This window comes from Tetrao urogallus (assembly GCF_951394365.1).
Source record: "Tetrao urogallus genome assembly, chromosome: 2".
NCBI classification, from domain to species: domain Eukaryota; kingdom Metazoa; phylum Chordata; class Aves; order Galliformes; family Phasianidae; genus Tetrao; species Tetrao urogallus.
The window spans coordinates 4,038,599-4,059,410 of record NC_136814.1 but is presented as its reverse complement, the minus strand read 5'-3'; the positions used below and the strand labels follow the sequence as shown (position 1 = coordinate 4,059,410).

The 20,812-nt window shown below is 40.6% G+C and overlaps 1 protein-coding gene across 1 annotated transcript in view; it reads left to right on the top strand.

Moving 5' to 3' along the window:
- The window catches only part of CFAP61 (cilia and flagella associated protein 61), a gene marked incomplete at its 3' end in the record, with an annotated part of 90,990 nt that overhangs the window by 7,236 nt on the left and 62,942 nt on the right, over positions 1 to 20,812 (top strand). Inside the window, 5 exon segments of the mRNA XM_079532773.1 lie at positions 4,547 to 4,679; positions 6,501 to 6,654; positions 14,698 to 14,789; positions 16,008 to 16,195; positions 19,891 to 19,930. Of these exon segments, the coding sequence (XP_079388899.1) occupies positions 4,547 to 4,679; positions 6,501 to 6,654; positions 14,698 to 14,789; positions 16,008 to 16,195; positions 19,891 to 19,930 (607 nt within the window).

Genomic DNA, 20,812 nt, shown 5'->3' with positions numbered 1-20,812 from the left:
TAGCAGCACCATGAATTAAGAAGTCTTTCTGGTCCTTGCAATAGCAATCAAAATTTAGGGACAAGCATGTCCCTGTGGGGCTCTATCATGTAATGTGTGGTCCATACTGACCAGTGCTAAGAGAAGGTAATGCCTCATTAGGAACCTCTGTCTGCTTAGTAAATCTACACCTATCTGTGGATTAGTTCATGCTAACATCTTGGACTAATAGATCTCACAGAGAGGTGTTTTACACATCTATGATTTTACCAGATAGGCTTGAAACAGTGCTCCTTATCTTAGTTTTATTTTATTCAGTGTCACCCAGTAACTTGGCTTTTGAACATTTTAAGGTAAAGGACAGAGACTTGACCATGACCACGTCAAAGCATTTTGCTGTTGGTGAGGATGTTTCAGTGTCACAAAATCATCTGCATACAAACTTGAACTTTTCAGGCTTTTAAAAGCTTTTACCTTGAGACATCTACCAGCTGCCATTATGCAGATGTTCCCCTGATACTAACACGTTATCAGTAGGTGAATTAATGGCTAAGGATTTAAAGTTTTTCCCCACCCCTTGATTCTTACTATAATGTTTTCCATTTCATTTGAAACACGTTTTTTGTTTTTTTTTTATGACCATCAGACATTGCCAATAGAAAGTATTCTTGTCATGACTGGACGTGGGAAGCAAGCTGTACCAGTGTAACACATAAAGATAGCATCTTCCCTGGGATTTCTGCAGTTGTTTGTGAATAGTAAAACCAAATTACTTTTATGAAAAACAAAACCTAGGAAACTAACCAGGAAACTGTTTATTTCTTTTTAATTACACAGTACCTAGTTATGTAATATTCATACAAATACAGATGTATGGATAACACAATTTATCTTACTCAGAGAATCTATATTTGCAGATGTTTTGTCTTTCCTTTTCCTTTCTATTCACCTTTGTACTTCACTGGCATCCATAGTAACATTCAGTGGAGCCCTTTAGAGATTTATCTATGGAAGTTGTCCACAGACACCTGCCTAGCAACATGTTCTGGGTCAATGATAGGAGATTAAGATAATCTGTGTTCCCTCTTCCCTTTCTTACTGCAAGAGGAAGCTGTAAACTGATACTTTGCTTAACCATTAATTTTCATGTTGTTCTCTATCTGACCTTCATAATAAAACTGTAGTGTGTCTGAACCCACTCCAGTAAGCTTTTACATTTAAGTTTCTTGCTGATACCTCATCTTTAGATCCTCTTTCTTGTTTTTGTGCCATGTAAGACAGCACAAATTTGCAGCTCTGTGGAATGTCTTTATTGTGCTTGTTCTCTGTCTAGGAATTTTCTAGTATTTGTATGTTAAGGTCTTTTTTCTTATTTTCTTTTTATGTTTGTTTAAAAAAAAAACAAACAACAAAACATCTGAGGTGGGGCACTGCAGAAATCAAAAATAGTTTTGTTCCTACAACTCTTAGTATGTGGGGAGATGATGAGGCTTATGCAGAGCCCACTGAATGCCATTGGCTTTGTATAGCAGCCTCTCTGAGCACCACGAGCCTGCAGAACTGTCATCTGCACCTGGAGATGACAAGTAAATGAAAAATGGTGCCTTCTATTTGTTTACATGGAAACTACAACATATACAAATAGCACAGTAGCCTTATTTGATAGCATCACAGAATCATAGAATCATAGACTCACCAAGGTTGGAGAAGACTCACAGGATCACGTAGTCCAGATAGAGCACATCCTCAGCTACAAAACACTATTTTTCAACATAGCCACCACCATCAGCTGTGAATTTTTGCCAGCAATGAACAAGAGCCTACATGCCATGCTTGTAAATATCTACATGAGGTGACCTCTGCTGGGAAAGTTCAGTTCTGCTGCCATACTGCCAACATCCACCTCCGATGTTGTGGGCCATCATAATAGAATAGGAGGCATTTCTTTTTGGAACAGTCCTCATTACTGTGTGGAAATAGTAAAACTCTGACAGTAGAAAACCTTTCTGCTATTTTTCCCTTGAGATATTGCCTGGGAAGAAGAGAAAAACTACCATTTAAGTTTGAAATATAAAGAATATGAATTAATAATATTTGTTTCCAGTGTTTTAGAGCTTCATTTTAGTTGCTGAATTAATACTGTGGACGAGTGATTTATAGTGTCTTAACTGAGAAAATGAATGAAAAACCATGCAGCTTGAACATTTGTCATCTTGCTATCTGTCTTCAATTTAGAGCAAACAGTCACAATATTCATCTCCCTTGGTTCCTCAAGCTGGCTTTCTCAATTTAGAAACTGAATGAGAGAATCTGGCGGTTACCCTTCGGAAGGAGAATTAAATTATAAAAACTCCTGGCAGATGGAACAGCGCTACGAGTCGGGGCATCCTAAAGGTCACAAGTTAAGCATTTATTCACCCTGCTCAAAAGGCAGTTAGTAAGGCATATGTAACAGATACTCTTGGCAGGCTGGAACAGCTCCCTTACTGTCCGTGCAGCCCCAACAACCCGCTCGGCTGACCTAAGCAGAAAGAGGTCAGAGCTACTGGATCGGGGATGGAGGGCTTCTTATCTCTGAGCAATGGGAGTAAGAAGAGAGCTTTCAGGCAGATGGCCGGAGAATAAAACTGAAGAAAAAATGTCCAAATAAAAGGGGTCACTGGTAGAGAGGTAAGCTGGCTCACAAGGTCACATTCATTGTGGTGCGAAGGAGCGGCGAGGCACTCAGGCACCGCTGCCCGTGTCCGTCGGTCCGATGACAGTCTGTCAGCACTTGGGCACTCAGCCCTTACTGGATCAAATTAGAAACTGAAGTTTTGGCCCACTGTAAGGCTCCTGCGAAGTACCACGAGTGACAGCTAGGATGGGTTTATTTTGTTTTACTGAACTGCTGCCTATGCGGAGGCGAGGGTTCCAAATTCCGTGCCTCGAATTCGGTACAAGCATGCACAGACGCGAGCAACGGGAGCCTGGAGCAAAATACAACTCTTAGTAAAACCCAGGGATTTGTTAATAATCGTTCCCGATAACGATCTTCAGAAACGTGTTCCTACAGTGTGTAACGCTTTGAAAGAACAGAGCTGTTTGAAAATATTTTCCTAGTGTCATCTTACTTCAGGGAGGCCCCCGTTAAGGCCGGGATGGAGCCGCAGCCCCCGCGCCTGGCGCTCCCGTCTCCGAGCCGCCAGAGGGCAGCCGAGGCGCGGCCGGGCGGCCCGGGGCTCAGCGAGGTTGTAAACAGGAGGGAGGGAGATTTTTTACACGGTGCGATAGTGGTAGGGCAAGGGGGAATGCTTTCAAACTGAAAGAGGGGAGGTTGAGGTAAGATGTCTATACACACAGCCTTGATGCTGCAGGCTCACACCTATGCAGAAGGCTTCTCACCAGGCAGAGGGATGGAGTAGTTGCACTTTGGCCTTTGTATCTTTTTCAGTGATGGAGCGTTAACAAATGCCTTACGAAGGCATAATAGCTTGATTTCTGCCAGTTGACCCCCACACTGTTGTGTGTAATAACAGTAATCTAGTCAATATACAGCACTATTTCTCCCGCACAAAAAGGCATTATTTGGTTGGGTGTTTTTGGAAAGGGAAGGGAAAGGGAAAGGGAAAAGGGAGGGGAGGGCTGGGAAGGAAAAAAGGAAAGAAAGAGAAAGGAAGGGAAAGAAAAGGAACTGGAAATAAAAAGAAAGGGAAAGGGAAAGAGAAGGAAAGAGAAAGAGAAAGAAATGGAAAGGGAAAGAGAAAGGAAGGGAAAGGGAAAGAGAAAGGGAAATAAAAAGAAAGGGAAGGGGAAAGAGAAAGAAAGGGAAAGGGAAAGGGAAAGGGAAAGGGAAAGGGAAAGGGAAAGGGAAAGGGAAAGGGAAAGGGAAAGAGAAGGAAAGGGAAAGAGAAAGAGAAAGAAAGGGAAAGGGAAAGGGAAAGAGAAAGGGAAAGGGAAATAAAAAGAAAGGGAAGGAGAAAGAGAAAGAAAGGGAAAGAGAAGGAAAGGGAAAGGGAAAGAGAAAGAAAGGGAAAGGGAAAGAGAAAGAAAGGGAAAGGGAAAGAGAAAGGGAAGGAGAAAGAAAGGGAAATGAACAGAAAGGGAAAGGAAGGGAAAAGAAAAAGGAAAGCAAAAGGAAAGAAAAATGGAGATTTTCCAAATTGCATTGTTGTAGCTTTCTGAGCTCACTGCCAGCTCTAATTGATTGAACTCGCTGAATGTCATTAATTTAAATGAGGCCAAAAGCCCACATCCACTTGGCCTGAGATGCCTTGGGTGAGATAGTTTTGAACAGGGCTAGTCTTTTGGTTATTTTTTAGAAATAGATAGGCATCTCCATAGAGCAGTCCAGATCTGAGGTGGGTGGCGTTGGCTTTTGAAAGTGCCTCTGCCTCTCCTCTGGTTCTGAGGCTCCAGACGTAGTGTCTGTTAGAGGCATGTCCTTAGGTGAAATTATTTCTTCACAGGTAGGTGCTTTGAATGAGATTTTCTTAATATTTGTCAGTGTGCTAACAGAGGAGAGCAGAAGCATCAGCAGCTGTTAATAGGACAGCTATCAGGACATTACATGATCTCTTTTTCATAGGTTGGAAGATTACGATGATCTCATGCCAATCTGGACGCGTCAGAGTGAGATTCTGAAAGAAACCCATAGTGAATATTTCCTTGCTGATATCATAGCGTGTCAAGATGAAGAAAATCAAGCTGTTGTTTGTGAGGTCAGTCTGTCACGTGCTCTAGTTGGATCTAATCATCATGTTAGTGAAGTCATATGTGAGTGACAGCTCATGCTGCAGCTCAGTGAATAAAAAGAACAAGCTCACTTTTGGAAGGTACAATTCACAATCTGCACGCACACAATGCCCTCTGCCACTTTCTTTGTGTATGTCAGTTCTTTAGGAGTGGTATCTACTGTTAAGTAAATGAAGGAGCAGTTCCCAGTAATTGCATGGATTCTTTCCAAGTGATTGAAACAGGCCATTCTGAAAAAAGCAAGTTGCTGTTTTAGATGTTTTGCATTATAGATGACCAATTTTTATTCTTTGTAAAAACTAATACTGCATCTGAGAACTTGTAGCCAGCAATGTTTTCACAGTGGAAAGTGCTGTTTTGTTTTTTTCTTCCACTTCTTGGCTCGGGCAGTCAGACCTTTTGATGAATTGAAGGCAGAAACTCAGGAATTAATTTAAATAGCAAATAGAGGTGGTAATAGTTATCACACTGAAAATTCCTCTTAATATTTTCATGAGTTAGTAATTGTATGTGGTATTTTAAGCTGATAGGCAGCATAACCTACTTAATTCCAGAAGTCTGCTTTCTATAGCAAATGATTTTATAAAACCTTACCATGTAATCACTGCCATTGGAAGCCAAATAGGAAACAATAAGCCATTAGTGTAATAGCACATTACAGATGGCTATCTTTATAAATAATACATTTCAATTGTACGTTTATAGCTCAATATGATACCAGCAAAAGGTATTTCAGGCCCTCATAGCTTATACTTGCTGCTGCTGCTGCTGCAGATTGGAAAGACACCTCCATGCGAACCAAGATAGATGCCAATTTTCCCTGCAGAGAATGAAGCTGGCAACCTCTTTTTGCACATATGGTAGATGGATTGGTTAATCAGCCTCTGCTGAGCCTTGGGCCTAAAATTACACAGCAGCCAGACAACTGCAGCAACCCAGCTTTTGTTCAGTTACGCAAACAAGGCAAACAAACAATCACTTGTTGTTTGGGAAAAAAATGGAACTCGATTTTTTAATTATTATTATTTTTGTGGGAGTGCTGATGGGGGAACAGAATGGCTGTACAAATCCAACCTGTGAGTTTTCATTACGTTCATAAAAGATGCCTTCATTATGTATACTAAGGAAAAAAATATTTTGATTGTTTAATGGGAAAGTTGAATATAGTACTACTAAAATTGAATAGCTTCCTACTTCTGGACTGGTCTTAGCTTAAAGCCAAAACTCACCGACATTCAAGTTCTGATTTTCCACAGTTATTTTGTTTCTCAACAATACAACTTTCTGGGAACTTTCAGTAGTATAATCAAATGTAGAGAGTGATGCTGTTTCAACATTGCAAGGTTCATTTTCATACTTGACAGGATTTACTTTTTCTAAAGGCTGTTTCTGAGATATTTTCAGGACTTGAAAATATTCGGTGTTTTTAATTCCTCTATAGCATACATATGATATATTGTAACAGAACTGTTTATATTTTCATGGGAAAATAAAATATACTTTTCAGCGTAAGCACAATTTTATCTACAGAATAACTTTCAGTAATAAGTCAAATACTATGGTTAGCTAAATCCAGATTTTACTTCAGCTGCACTTTAAGTTAAAGAAAAGTTACACTCTTTTTGGAGATTTCTTGTTAAGAGGTGTTTTATTGAAACAATAGATCATAATTTTGTCCATATAAATAATCCTAATCCCTCTGCAAATCACTGCTCTTTTTTTTTTTCACTTGATCTAAAAGTACCTGGTCATCTTGTGCATATTGTGATACTGCTGCTATATTTCAGGATGGTGGCACTGCAGTGGGATTCATGAGCTTATGCTCTCAAGTAGACATTTCCTTGTTACGTGAGTCTTTTGATCTACGGCTTTTCCACGGACTCTGTAAACCACATCCTGAAGATGTTCTCCAAGTACCAAAGGAGCCAAGCATTCCAGAAGGTATCCATATTCTAAAATTCTAGCTAGATTCAAGTTGCATTTATTTCTAGCTTCTGAGCAGCTTTCGAAAAGGTTGGAAGAAAATGTAGATTTATATTGGTAAGAAAAAACAAGTGAACGTATCTGCTTTGGAGATGGATGCCTGGTGTTTTTTAATGCAGGAGAGCTGTTTAATTCAGGACTGTACGCTGTTAGCACCTTGGAGGCTCTCACTGAAACAGGTGTGTGGGACATAGGTTTCAAATTCAAAGAATAGGGTGTGTTTCCAGTTGGCTGCAGTTGTGCTATTAATTGAAGATTTCATTTTCAAACTTGGTTCTAATGTCTGTCAGCAGCTGAGCAGCTGCTTAACAGTGGCTGTTACGTTGTTTTGTTGATTTCTCTCCTTTCCCCGTGGTCCCTTTTCTGCTTTCTCTGCTTCTTGTTCCCAGTCTTAGATTACAAGATTTTGGGGCATTAGGGACTATTTTTGTTCTGGTTTTGTGTTGGGCACGATATGACAAAGCAGCTATGAGCCACCTTACTGCAAATAATAAATAACAGTAACATGAATGTCACCTATTTGTAGAACAGAAATAATTTACTGTGGTTGTCTTTATTTTTCAGTGTGTAAGGGCTTTTTTTCCAGAAGGGCAACATTTACTACTATTAGTAATTACTGCTATTAGTAATGGAATTAAAATAAACACCGATAGGTTGTTACATATCTGCTTGTTTAAACATTAAGCACCAGGCAAAAAACACAACTAGGCAGCTTCAGAGCAGTCACCAGCTGGTATCTTAGAGCTGGCAGCTGCGAGAGAGCAAAATGAAAGAAAAAAGACTGCCTTCCAGGCTCACCTATGCACTTCCCTCTCCCCCTCCCCCACAAAGGTAAGAACCTTGCTAATAAGAGATGAAGAAACCCAGCTACATAATGTATTGGTCCACACTCCTGGAGCTTCAAGAGCATTATTTCAAAATAGGTGACAAACGTATATAGATGTATAGATAGGACTGAAGGAAGAAGAAAGATTGTTTATGGAAGTCTCTTCTGAAAAGTAGACCTTTCCTTCTTTTCCTGCTGTAGTGGGCCTGCCTTCCTTGCACTGTTTGGTCAGGAACAAACTAAGTTTGAAAGAATTTACCCACCCTGCAAAGTCATGCAAAGTTGGCTCAGGATTAGTTCTTCAGTAAGCTATATAAAAACGTGCTGAAATGTTTGAAATATACTTCACTTTAAAGCTGTAAATATTATCTCCGTATTTTAAGTACCTGATAGATAGGAGTGGTGTTGATTTCACTTTGACTTCTGTCCTACCACTATATCAGCAAGAAGTCTAGACAACTATTTTGATCTAAACTCTCAGTTCAGCAGATCTGCTGATGATCTACAACTGGAGGCGTTCGCTGGTACACCAGAGGGCTGTGCTGCTTTCCAGGGTGCCTTGGATAAGGTGGAGAAATGGGCTGACAGGAACCTCATGAAAATCAACAAGCAGAAGTCTTGCACCTGAGGAGTATAAACTCTGGGCAGTAATATTTGAGGGCTGCTCCAAAAGTAATGCCTTCTATTTTATTATATTGGCCCACGACATCAGAAGCAGATGTTGGTGGGATGGCAGTAGCAGCTGAACCTTTCCATCAATATTCCATTCCATTTTGTTGCTGTGCAACAGAGGGCAGCAGAGGGGCAGTCTGACAGAATGGTGTCTGACATGGAAGTGCATGCGAAGCAGAGGTGTGCCGCTGAATTCCTTCGTGTGGCAAAAATTGCACCATTGACATTCAGATGCTTGCTGAACGTGTATGGAGCCTGAACAGTGGATGTGTGCTCAGTGAGCCAGAGGGTGATGCGTTTCTGCAATTGTGACAGCAGTGTTAAAGATAAGCCAAGTTCCAAATAGCCATGTACAGCTGTCACACCATGAAATGAAGAGCGTCTTGATCAGCTCATCCACGCAAATCAGCGGATTGTAACCAGGGAATTGCTTTTGGAGCTGAATATTGGCTCCAATGCATTAGAAACATTGAAATATTACAAAGTTTGCACTAGGCTGGTCCCACAGATGCTCACACAGGAACAGAAAGAATGCCACATGCAAGTTGGTCAGGACCTACTGAACCAATAAGAGGCTAAACGAGACAGCTTCCTGGATTGCATCGTTACCAGGAGATGTGATTTCACCACTACAAGCTGGGGCCATGGAGAGGTGACATATGAATTCCCCATTGAAGAAAAAGATGCAGCCCTCACTGGGTAAAGTGATGTACCTACTCTCGTTTGGGATGGGAAAGGGGTGATCCCTTGGTACTTCCTTGAACCTGGACAAACTGTAAACTCTGACTGCTACATTGCAACACTGGCTGAGCTGATGGCTCAAACTTCCAGAGTCAGGCCAGCAAAAAAGACAACCTTTCTCCTGCAACACAGGAACTCCAGGCCTCACACCAGTTTGAGGACCATGGAGTGCACTGTCAGTCTTGGCTGGACTGTCCTATCACACCCATCATACAGGGTGGATTCAGTGCCTTCTGACTTTTGTCTGTTTGGGTTGATGAAAGATGGACTGCATGGGCAGCATTTTCCTAGCAACACCATCATAGCAGCTGTGGAACAGTGGGTTGCCTCAGCTGGTGCAGATTTTTAAGAGCACAGTATGCAAGCTCTTGTTCATTGCTGGTAGGAGTGCATTGCAAATGGTTGTGACTATGTTGAAAATTGGTGTTGAGTAGCTGAGAAATTTCTCTGGCAAACAGTGCTATTGTGCTCTTTTTATCTATTGTTTTCATGGAAATAGATAGGAGGCATTACTTTCAGAGTGACCTGTGTAATTTTGGTTGTTGATGTTCCTTTGTGATGTTATTTACTTCTTAAGAAATACATACATACATTAATGTCTTGGCATCCCTCTGTTTGGAATGGCAAGTAAGGTTTTATCATGAGTCCTGTGAAATACCAACCTACAGCATGGAGCCAATTCCTAACTTCTGTCTCCAGAACAGAGAGGCATCAGGAGCTGCTACCATCCTGCTTCCACCTTCTTTCTGCTGAGCAGGCAGCCTGGAGGTGCCACTTGCATCTCTGTTAGATCTAGAGCCACAATTTCAAGCTGCTTTTGTTCAAGAGCAGCCTTAGGAAAAGAGATTTAACGGTAGGCTTTTTCAGATCTCTTGTGTGCCAGTCACTGAGGGTCTCAAAGGCCTACACCTGAGAAGGAGCTTCTCAGCAAAGAACCTGATACCATTCTTAGAGGAAGCACCAATAGAAATTAATGGTAAAACTGAAGGTGGCTCATAGCAATATATTGCTCAGGAATATTAATTTCTGTTGTCACTGAATAATGATAAAACTATTGTGCTCTGTGCATTTAAGAATATGAACTATTACAAGAGTTCCATCTTGGTAGTCCATTGCTAAGCTCACTTATGATTATTTGCATAACTGTGCACGATCATGTAAATGTTACAACAATTGCACCATTTCTGCAGTCCACTGTATTGGAAATCTGCTGCCAAATTGTCTAGGGAAGCTTCACTGCCTTTTTATCATCTTATGTCAATAGAAGATGTGGTCTTTATTTCATTGAATGAATTGTCTGAGAATTTAAAATGCAAGCCACATTCCTTTATACAGTCATTTTATGTTCCCATATGAAAACAACAACAGCAAGACCCAATGGGGATATTTCTTCCAAGCTCTTCAGCTTCTAAACAGAGACCACAGGTTGATATTATTTTTTGTTTTCCTTTCAAAACACTGAATAATAATGAAAGAGTGTACAAAAAAAATCAGTGTTTAACATAATATTGATATGCCACTTACATTTCAGGGTAATTACAGTAATTTGGTTGTTACTCTATATGGTGTCACGAATTAGCAGCTAGAAAACACGATGCCGGGGAATGATTCAAGGGCTTTTCATCAGGCTTCATGTTGAACTGGCTTCTGAATCCTGCTGACTGTTACTTCTGCTAACGACCCAGCAATCACAGAATTATTATTATTATTATTTTTTGTTCATTTTCCTTGCTTCATTTAGTGCAGCTATATTTAATGCCCTTCGCAGTCAGTTGTGTACAGCATGCATGTAAACAGCAATGTAGCCACGTTTGACAGCAGTGGATGGTGGAGCCATAAAGGGATTTCATTTTAATGTAAAGTCAGAAACAACATATCAATATTTACATGACAACAGGAAGCTTGTATTAATTAACTTCTGACACCTGCAAGGCTGTTTATAATGAGAAGTGTAACTGGGTTAATCAAGATGACATTTGATCATTTCTGTGCGGTCTCACATCTGTGATACCCCTGGAGAAACCTTCATTTCTAACCCCTGTGTTTCTTCTTGCCCTGCAAATCGTGTCTGCATTCTTTTCTCCTAACAGAAAAATAGATATTCAGATAGCAGATTTTTAAAAAGATTTGGAGCTTAATTATTTTAAACATTTGAATTTAAATGTCATTACTGTACGAAGGAAAATATTTATGACAATGAATACAGCTTAGATGGATTTGCTGTGGTAAAGCTCCGCAGCAGAGAGAAGAATTTTGTTGTGCTGACTTTTGATGGTTTTTCTCCTCCTCCTGCAGCTCAAAAACTTAAAAACTTTGCCTTTCCTATGTTCCTAATGCTTTCCAATGCAGGGATGCTCTGACCTAATCTGTTTTATACAGACAAGATATCTAAACCTGAAGAGTTTATTAGTTAAAAGTTGTTTTCAGGCTCAATTTTTAAGAGATTGTATCTGTAAAATTAGAGAGGTGACAATATAAGGAATGGCAAAACTATTGAAGACAGAATTTCAGGGGCTTGGATACAGGAGCTGACACTTAGCTTTAGAAATTTTAGTGGTTATTTGGTGGAATATGTTGGCTTCAGTAGTACTTGAGTGTTTTTATTCCAGGTGACAACTTGAATAATTTTGGTCCATAAAATTGATTTTAGTTGTGGCTTTTATGAGAGGAGACCAGGTGATCTCTGGTTCTGAACACCCTCACTTTCCACCGACTTTGAATCATACAGTACATCACCATGCAGATTTAGGAATTGCTTTCCCACAAATACTTCATGTCTGCTGGAATGGTGGTTGCCTACTGCCTAACAAGTATCAAGATGGTATGAAAGTTAGTGGTCTGCTCTCTAACATTGATGCCAGGTATCAGTAGTGTTCTGTAGAGTGGTTAAGTAATCAAAATACAACATAACGCATCTCCTACATTCCAAATTGGTTTGGGGTATTTTTGTTGTGGTTTCTTACATTTTAATTATCCACTTTGCATTTGCCTCCAGCCAAGGGGTAGAAAGGCAAAAAATATATTTAGATGTTTATCTAACCTCCTGACATGTAGATGTTTGCTTTAGTTGGCTTTAGCACTTCATCAGAAATGCTGTAAGCATATACACACACACAGTGCATCATATTAGTACCTATTGTGGCTGTTTATCATGTCAGTCAATGATTAAAAAATGATTCATCAAATGGCTACAAGTAATTTCATCCAATCAGCTTAATTTCCTGTTTTACCCCAATTGAGATGAAGTAAACTGGAGGGCTGTTGTAATGTTACCAAGGAAAGCAGGATGATGACAAAACTATACAATGGGATCCAGTTGGAAGGGAAAGGATCTTAAAGATCACCTATTTCCAACCCCCTGATTGGCGAGGCACGATCTGCCCTTGGTGAAGCCATGCTGACTATCTCAGATCACTACGTTGTTTCGTGTGTGCCTCCTTCTAGGAGGTATTCCATGGTATTCCCAGGCACCAATGTGACACTCACCAGCCTGTAGTTGCCCTGTAGTTTCTTTCTCTCTTCCTTGAATCTGACAGTCATGTTTCCCTTTATCCAATCACCAGGGACTTTGCCTGACAAGCATGATTTTTCAAATAGGATTGAGAATGTCTTGGCAACCACATCAGCCAGTTCCTTCAGGTTCCTGAGATGTATGTTGTCTGACTGCATGGACTTGTACGCATTCAGCCTCATGAGGCAGTTTCAGACTTGCTTTTTGCTCACAGTGGGGGGGATTTTGTTCCCCTGATCTCTGTCTCTAGCTTCAGGGACATGAGAGTTGTGGGAAGCCTGACTGCCAGTGAAGACTGAGATTAAGAGCTCATTGAGTACCTCAGCCTTCTCCATGTCTTTTAAAGCTTTATTCTTATTTTTCAGGGGGGTACTCTTTCCTCTGCTTGTCTTTTGTAACTAGTGTACATGCACCTATAGAATCCCTTCATGTTATTTTTCACATCCTTTGCCAAGTTTAGTTCCATCTGTGTCTTAACTTTCCTGATCCCATCTCTGAGAGACCAGACAGCATCCCTATATTCATCTTAAAACATGAAACATTAATTCCTGCTTCTTCTGCTCATGCTTTTCCTTTTTTTCCCATCAATGCGGTGTATAATCAAATAATTTTAGGATGTTATAATCACAAAATAAACAAGAGAGTTAGGCAAAGCAGACTACGATAACAAAAGAGAATAAATAGAAGGCTTACCCCTATCCTGGGCTCACCCACAAAACACCAGCAGAGCCGATCTCCAGCAGAACTCCTTCCCCACTGGCAGCCAGCTCTTCAATAGGTCTAGGAGGGGTGCAGCCAGGCTCCAGCCCTTCCAGCAGCACGGGTGAATTGCCTTCAGCTGTGCTCCTCTGGCTGACTCATGGCTCGCCTCAGGTGCTCAATCAGAGGTTCAGGCCGTGGCTCAGCAGTTCCCATACAGTGTGGCCAGCAGATTCTTGCTTAGCCATGCCATTTTACTGTCTCCTCTGCTTCCTTCTCATGCTGGGGGATGGAGAGCTCTTGTGCTCTCAGAAAGGTGTCCTTAAAGAGCTGCCAGCTCCGTTCCATTCCTATGTTCCCAAGGACAGTTTTCCAGGGGATCTCATCCAGTAACTCCTTAAACAGTCAAAAATTTGCTCTCTGAAATTCATGGTCACGACTACCCTCTTTGCTAGGCCCTTGTTCCTCAAGATCCCAAATTTGACAGGGTCACAGTCGCTACAGCCCAAACTGCTCCTGATCTTAACCTCTTTAATGATCTCCTCTGCATTGCTGAGCACCAGGTCTGGTAATGCTTCATCTCTGGTTGGTCCATCCAGAACCTGGACAGTTATCTTCAGTGGACTCCAGGACTCCATGATCCATCATGTAGATGTGAGACCTGGTTTCTGTTGGTTTGATTGTCAATTACCTTTCCTTCCCATGGGGCCCTTTTATTCCTTCTTTATGCTGCTGACATCTAACAGCCTACCAAGGCTGTGGTCCTCGTTACTATGGGCATTCCACACGCAGTTCAATCTGAGTCTGATTTTTAGCTGAAAAATCATACACACAAAAGTTGCAATTGGCAATTGACTGGCAAAGTGCTTTGAAGCAGTTACTTCAGCATCCAGGAAAAGCAGCAGAGGAGAGCATTTCTTAGATAAGAGCATTTTTTAGACAAGGCAAAAATTGGCAAACTTTGGAGGACTGGTCAAACAGCGAACGCCTTTTGTAAGAAATGAAATAAGGGTTAGAGAGCTAGATACAATTATCAAATGAGAAGGAAATTTAAATGCTGCTTCTTATCCCTATTTGCTCCATTAGGTAAGGCTTCTGGCTTGCCTGGGTTGTGTTCTGATAGGAGAAATAATCTGAGCATTGAGCACCCTTGCTCATTCTTATGGTCATTAGAAAGCAAGGTAGCAACAGACATACTTTAAAGAGACCAGTCAATACATTAGTCACTTCTATTTTTCCCTTCAGATAGAATCACGATTTATTACATATAATGTAAGAGTTAGAAGTTGCTTCCAAACTCTGTCTTATTCAATATCTGTCTTAAAGCCAATTATCTGATTTATCTGATTTTTCCTTGAGATCAGATTGTCTAATGAAGTTCTAGCCAAGTAAATACAGGAGAGTCTGTTTTAAACATGGTTTGTTACAAATAAATAAAACCAGCCTTTCAACAGAAGCAGTCTGGCACTCCTCCTCATCAGTTATCACTGTGATTCTGATGATTAAACTTGCATTTTTAGACCTGATTTGTATATTCTTTTACATTACTCAGATGAAGATAAAAGGAATCAAAAAAGTCAGGAAGCAGAAACCGTTTCATCTCAAAACTTGGAAGACATTAGTGATGAAGATGCAGCTGTGCAGGTAACACACAGCAGTGCTGGTGATTTTAAAACTAATTTGAAGCAGAGGTGGAGGCTGTTGGGACAAGCAGTGTTTCCTGTTTCTGCTCCTGCACTGCCCACTGCTGGCACCCACAGATCAGAATTGCTTTAGCTAAGGTCTGTGTGGAGGTAGTAGATATGATTAACCAGAAGAGTTACCCATCTGGTTCCATTTGAACCAGTGGGCCTCTGGCGAGGCCAGACTGTTTTCAGTGGTGAGTGGAGACAGGACAAGGGGAAACGGCTGGAAACTGCAGCATAGGAAGTTCCGCACAAACATGCACAAGAACTTGTTTACAGTGAGGTGACGGAGCACTGGAACAGGCTGCCCAGGGAGGTGGTGGAGTCTCCTTCTCTGGAGATGTTCAAGACCTGCCTGGATGCCTACCTGTGCTACCTGGTGTAGGGAACCTGCTTTGGCAGGGGGGTTGGACTCGATGATCTCTGGAGGTCCCTTCCAACCCCTACAATTCTGTGATTCTGTGATTCTGTGATTCTGTGAATATGGGAATTGGAACAAGTGACACTGAGGGATAAAAGGGACCCCTATGTATAAGGGGGTTTGTGGCTTCAAGAAGCCTCTGATGAAGTTGAGAAGAGAGCATTTTGTAACAGGATGGGAGTCTGCTTGCATAGAAAGGTGTGTGAGTTTTGAGGTTCTAACTCGCTGTTACCCAGCTTCAAATCTCTTAGGGGCAGAAAGCTATCAAAGCTGTTAAAAAGTAGCAGTATAGCTTCAGTTTTCTCCCATAATTTGGGGAACTCACAGGGCCCTTGTTCTGACTGTGTATCTTCTGTTGTTTCTGGTGATGAAGCTCATCTTGATAACAAGAGCATTAATATGAAATGTATTGATGTAGTATAGATCAGTATAGATATGCAGTATAGATAACAACGTTTTAATTTTCATATAGTTTTGCATCAGAGACATTTATTGCCTCACAAAGGAATTCCAACAATAACCATTTATGAATATTTTGCTCTGCAGCACCAACTTAAGCATTTTTAAAGACCGTTTTTGTTTAGTGTTTCAAAAACAACATGTTAAAAATGCCTCCTCAGACTTTTGTGTTTGTCAAAGTGACAGGTAAAATTCTGCTTAGAATGCTGTAAAATAGGAATGATGCAAGACCTTAATTTTAAAAAATGAAAATATTTTCCAGAATGTTTTATGTGATCACTACTTCTATTATTGCAGAAAGATGGAGTGATTGCTATTTCCCAAACTAAGCTGCCTTTAGATGATGTCATACACATGGATTTTCATGCCTCAGCAACTTCCTTCCTTGAGGCTGAAGAAAAAGATACTTTTCATCCAATATATAGAGGAGCTTCGAATGCTTTCCGTATTCGTCTATTTTGTATCGATGAGAAGTATGAAACTAGGTAAGTATGGATGACTGGTTACTGCTTTTCTAATCTTAGGAACGACTTTTAAAGTAATAGTTTTCAGACAAATCTGAAAGTGACAGCACCTGCTGCAGCTAAGTTAGATTCCTCTCACCTTTCATTTTTCCCCCTTTTTTTTTCTTTAACTGATAACTTATTGCAACTTTCAACCTCCAGCTAGAACTTCCTGTATCTGGTAAGACTGAAGGAAAAAAAGTAAGTTACTTTTGGTGCAGGAATAGTGGTTGAAGATACTAAAGAGCAGTACTGACATTTGAGGGATACCAGTCGTCGCTGATCGCCATCTGGACATTGAGCCACAGACCATCATTCTCTGGGTACAACCTTGCAACCAGTTCTCATCCATCAAACAGTTCATCAATAAAGTCTACACCTTTCCAATTTGGAGAGAAGAATATTGTGGGGGATCATGTTTAAGGCCTTACTGAAGTCCGGCTGGGTGACATCAGTGTCTCTTCCCTTGTTTACTGATGCAGTCACACCACAATAGAAGGCCATCAGGTTGGTCAGGCAGGACCTGCCCTTGGTGAAGCCGTGCAGGTTGTCCCATATCCCATCCCTGCCTTCCATGTGTCTTAGCATAGCTTCCAGCAAGGTCTGCTCCATGATCTTCCTCAGCACAGAGCCGAGGCTGACATATCTGTAGTTGCCTGTGTCATCCTTCCTACCCTTCATAACAATAGGTGTGACAGTGCCTCATCCTTCTTGCTCTTCTTAAAAGTAGCTGTGACAGTACCTTTTTTTCCAGTAACCAGGGACTTCACCTCACTGCCACGACTTTTCAAATATCATGGAGAGTAGCTTGACAAGTAAATCAGCCAGTTCCCCTAGAACTTTGTGATGCATCTCATGAGGACCCATAGATTTATGGATATTCACGTTCCTCAGGAGATTGCAAACCTTATAGTGGGAGTGGCTTATTTCTTCCAACCCATTAGCTCAAGGGATGTGTGAAGAACAGTTGCCAGTGAAGATTGAAACAAAAATGTTGAGAACCTTAGCCTTCTCCTTGTCTGTTGTTATCAGCCTGCTTATATTGCTAACAAGAGGGACGGTATGCCTTCTTGAATTTTCCTTTTGTTTATGATGTACCTGTCAAAGCCTTTCTTGATCTTCTTTGCACCCTTTGTTAAGTCCAGTTCTAGTTGGGTCTTGGCCTTCCTGACCCCATCCCTAGCAGCATCCCTACACTCCTCCAAGGGCACCTATCCCTGCTTCCACTGTCTGTATATTTTCTTCTTGCTCTCCAGTTTGACCAGCAGGTCCCAGTTCAACCATGCCAGTCTCTTGCCTTCCTGTCCTGATTTTCTACACCCGGTGTGGAGAGGTCTTGTGCCCTAAGGAAAGATTCTTTAATGGTTTGCCAGCTCTGCTCTGTTCTCTGTCCTTGAGGGCAGATTCCCAGAGGTTTTGTTGACCATCTCCCTGAGGAGCTGCAGTTTGACTTTCCTAAAATTTAACATCTGATTTTACACTTTGTCTGTCCCATATCCCTCAGGAGTATGAACTCCACCATTGCATGGTCACTACAGCTCAGGGAGCCTCCAATTCTGATGTCACCAATCAACCATGGTGCAGGAAGTCTGTTCAAGAATGGACAATCTAAAAAAAAATGATGCAGGGAATTATTGCAGAATAAAATAACTTTTTAAAGTTATACTGAGGTGAGGAACTTACTCTGAAGTGATCTGATATGCTGAAATAGCAAAACAAAACAGTGATGTACTGTAACTATGTTGGGAAATAATCTGTCTGTAGGCTGGTTGAATTCTTTGCTCATAGCATCCTTCTTAAGATAAGGATCTGTCATTTCTTTGTCCACTTTTGACATTCTAGCTACCATAAGAACCACTGTTGTTTCTGTTCAAGGTATGTTGACTATGTTTATCACTGAACACTGCAGTCCTTTTCTTCTTTCCCTGGAGACATCTCAGATTCCAAGATGAATATCTTCAAGAAGATAGCATTCCTTTGTAGTCTTCCCCTAAGATTAACAGTCATACAGGATCTTCTCAAAGCTGAGGATTCTCTAGATTGTTATTTTATGGTACTTTCCATGTATGTTTCCCTAGCTTTCTCTATCATGATCCACCTGTTTGTGAAAGAATCTGACCACTAGAAAAGCAAATATGTCTGAGAAGATGATATGAAGTAATCCTGACTGTATCCCAGAATTTCGTCATGAGGGAGTTACTGCTGACCTTCATAGCATGGATCCAGAAATAGTAATTTGGTTGTAATGTAGGTACAATTATATCTTAGCCCTTCAGGGAAATACACTGCTGAGGAATTTATGTTATCCAGTAGAGTTGCTAAATGTTTCCATCTCTTACATCTAGAGCTGTTATGTGGCTTGCTAGTACATATAAAGTGAAACATGAAGGAACTGAGCTGCATTTTTGTACCTACAGATGTTTGATACTTTCTTAGCTCCTTGAAAATTCCTCTATCTCCATTCTTGAGTTCCTTGATGCCAAGAAGTTGCTGGACACCAGAGAATAGAAACATACACTGCTTTAGTGTTTTCCTTTCCTCTACTTAGCTGTTTGCTTAACTAGTCTTAATTATGTATTATATGTATGTTGGCCACTCCAACGTTTCATATTAATTTCCATGGAAACTGCAACACATACAAAGAGCACAATAAAACAATTTGATAGGGCAAATTCCCAGCTACAAAGCGCTGTTTTTCAACAAAGTCACCACCATTAGTTGTACATTTTTACCAGCAGTGAATAAGAGCCTGCATGCTGCACTCATCCAAATCTGCATGAGCAGAGGTGACAGCTGTGCATGGCTGTATGGAACATGGCTTGTCTTTCACATTGCTGTTGCCACTGCAGATATGCATCACCTCACTGTGCTCATATCCACCAGTTGCCCTCCATGAATCTTCAGTTAGCATCAGTGAATGTCAGTGGGTGCATTTTTTCTGCATCGAGCAATTCAGTGGCACACCTTGCCTTCATACACACTTCCTTGTCAGACACCATTTTGTCAGACAGCCCCTCGGCTGCCATCTGCTGCATGACAACAAAATGTAATGGGAAGGTTAATGGGAAGGTTCAGTCTCTACTGCCATACCACCAATATCTGCCTCTGACATCATGGGTCAGCATAATAAAGTGGAGGCATTACTTCTGGAGCAGCCCTCATATAATATTTTAATAAATGAGTATTTATACACTGTTAGTTTTCAAATTGTTCACTCAATCAGAAATATTTTAATTAAAAATGATTTCTCCTTCCACCCAGTAATAATGTTGCCATAGAAATTAAAGGGAACTTAGTTATTTTAATTACATGTTTGATGTGAAGAGGTTTTGCCATTATTTTTAGGTAACAGATATCCATATAGAACATCTTCAGAAGTCACATTTTGTATTATGGAGTGATATTACATAAAGCTTCATTATAACTCTATTTGATAGGCTTTGACATCCTTACACAGAGGAGGATATGGATTAATTTGGTAGATTTATTAAGTCTTTTAAAACTCAAATGTCACTTTTCACTGTCACTGCGGAACAGAATGTGGAAGTGCTCTAAACCAGTAGGTGAGAGGTAGAAAGGAATTAAGTATTTCTTACACTTACGAGGAAGTAAAAATTGAAATGTTTAGGATCTGCTTGTTATGCGTGTTTTCTAACCATGTTTACTCTTGGTTACAGATCACTGGATTTTTTGCATTATGTTTTCAAGCTTTTTCCAGTACGTATACCTTAAAGTTTTAAAGTTTGCTCACATGTTTATGCTTGGAGGGACAATAATGACAGCAATAGTACGTACATACAATGCCTGAGTAAATCAGTGACTCACAAGAGTGCACTATGGATTGCTATCCTGTGCTGAGTTACCCTGAGGAGTCCAACTTCTCTTCTTGGCTGCTTTTGGGCTTCATGTATTGTGTGCATAAGTTCTTTGTTTATGTTTTGTAGGTATGTTTCATAGCAGTTTATTTTTGTTTTTTTAGTGTCTAGGAAATGACACTATTAATGAAATCTGTAGTATTTGCCTATATGCTAAACCAGGAATGTTTGTGTTAAAGCTAATGTGAGGCAAAGAAGATTGTGAATTAACAGTGCAGTAGCTATTTCACATTAACTCTCTGTGTAATCAATCTGTATCTGAGGCAACAAAGTATATTTTCTAAGGCATCCTTAATGCATACTGTAGCATTGAAATTCCCTCTACAAATTCATGCACGGTAGCATCCTTACTGACAGCTTACCACTGATGCAGAAGTGGCTCTAGCTATTAGCATGTACAAAAACGCTTCTCACTTCCAAAGAAACTTCCCAAAGAAAGTGAACACAGAAAAGGATCTCAAATTTCATAGTAATTTATCCATCCAACAATATACCTGCCATCTATAGTTTCTCGAAACAAAATGGCTCAATAAAATCACCAGATGTAGTAAGAGAAATTAACCACGTGATATCCTTAAACTGCCTGCAAATACAGTGTGTGCTTGTGATGTGTGTGTACCCTGTAACATATATGTACCAGAAATGCCAAATTAGGACAAACTGGACATCAAAGTATACATGAAGCTGATAAATGCAAGGTCAATCTGAGCTTGCATGCTGACTA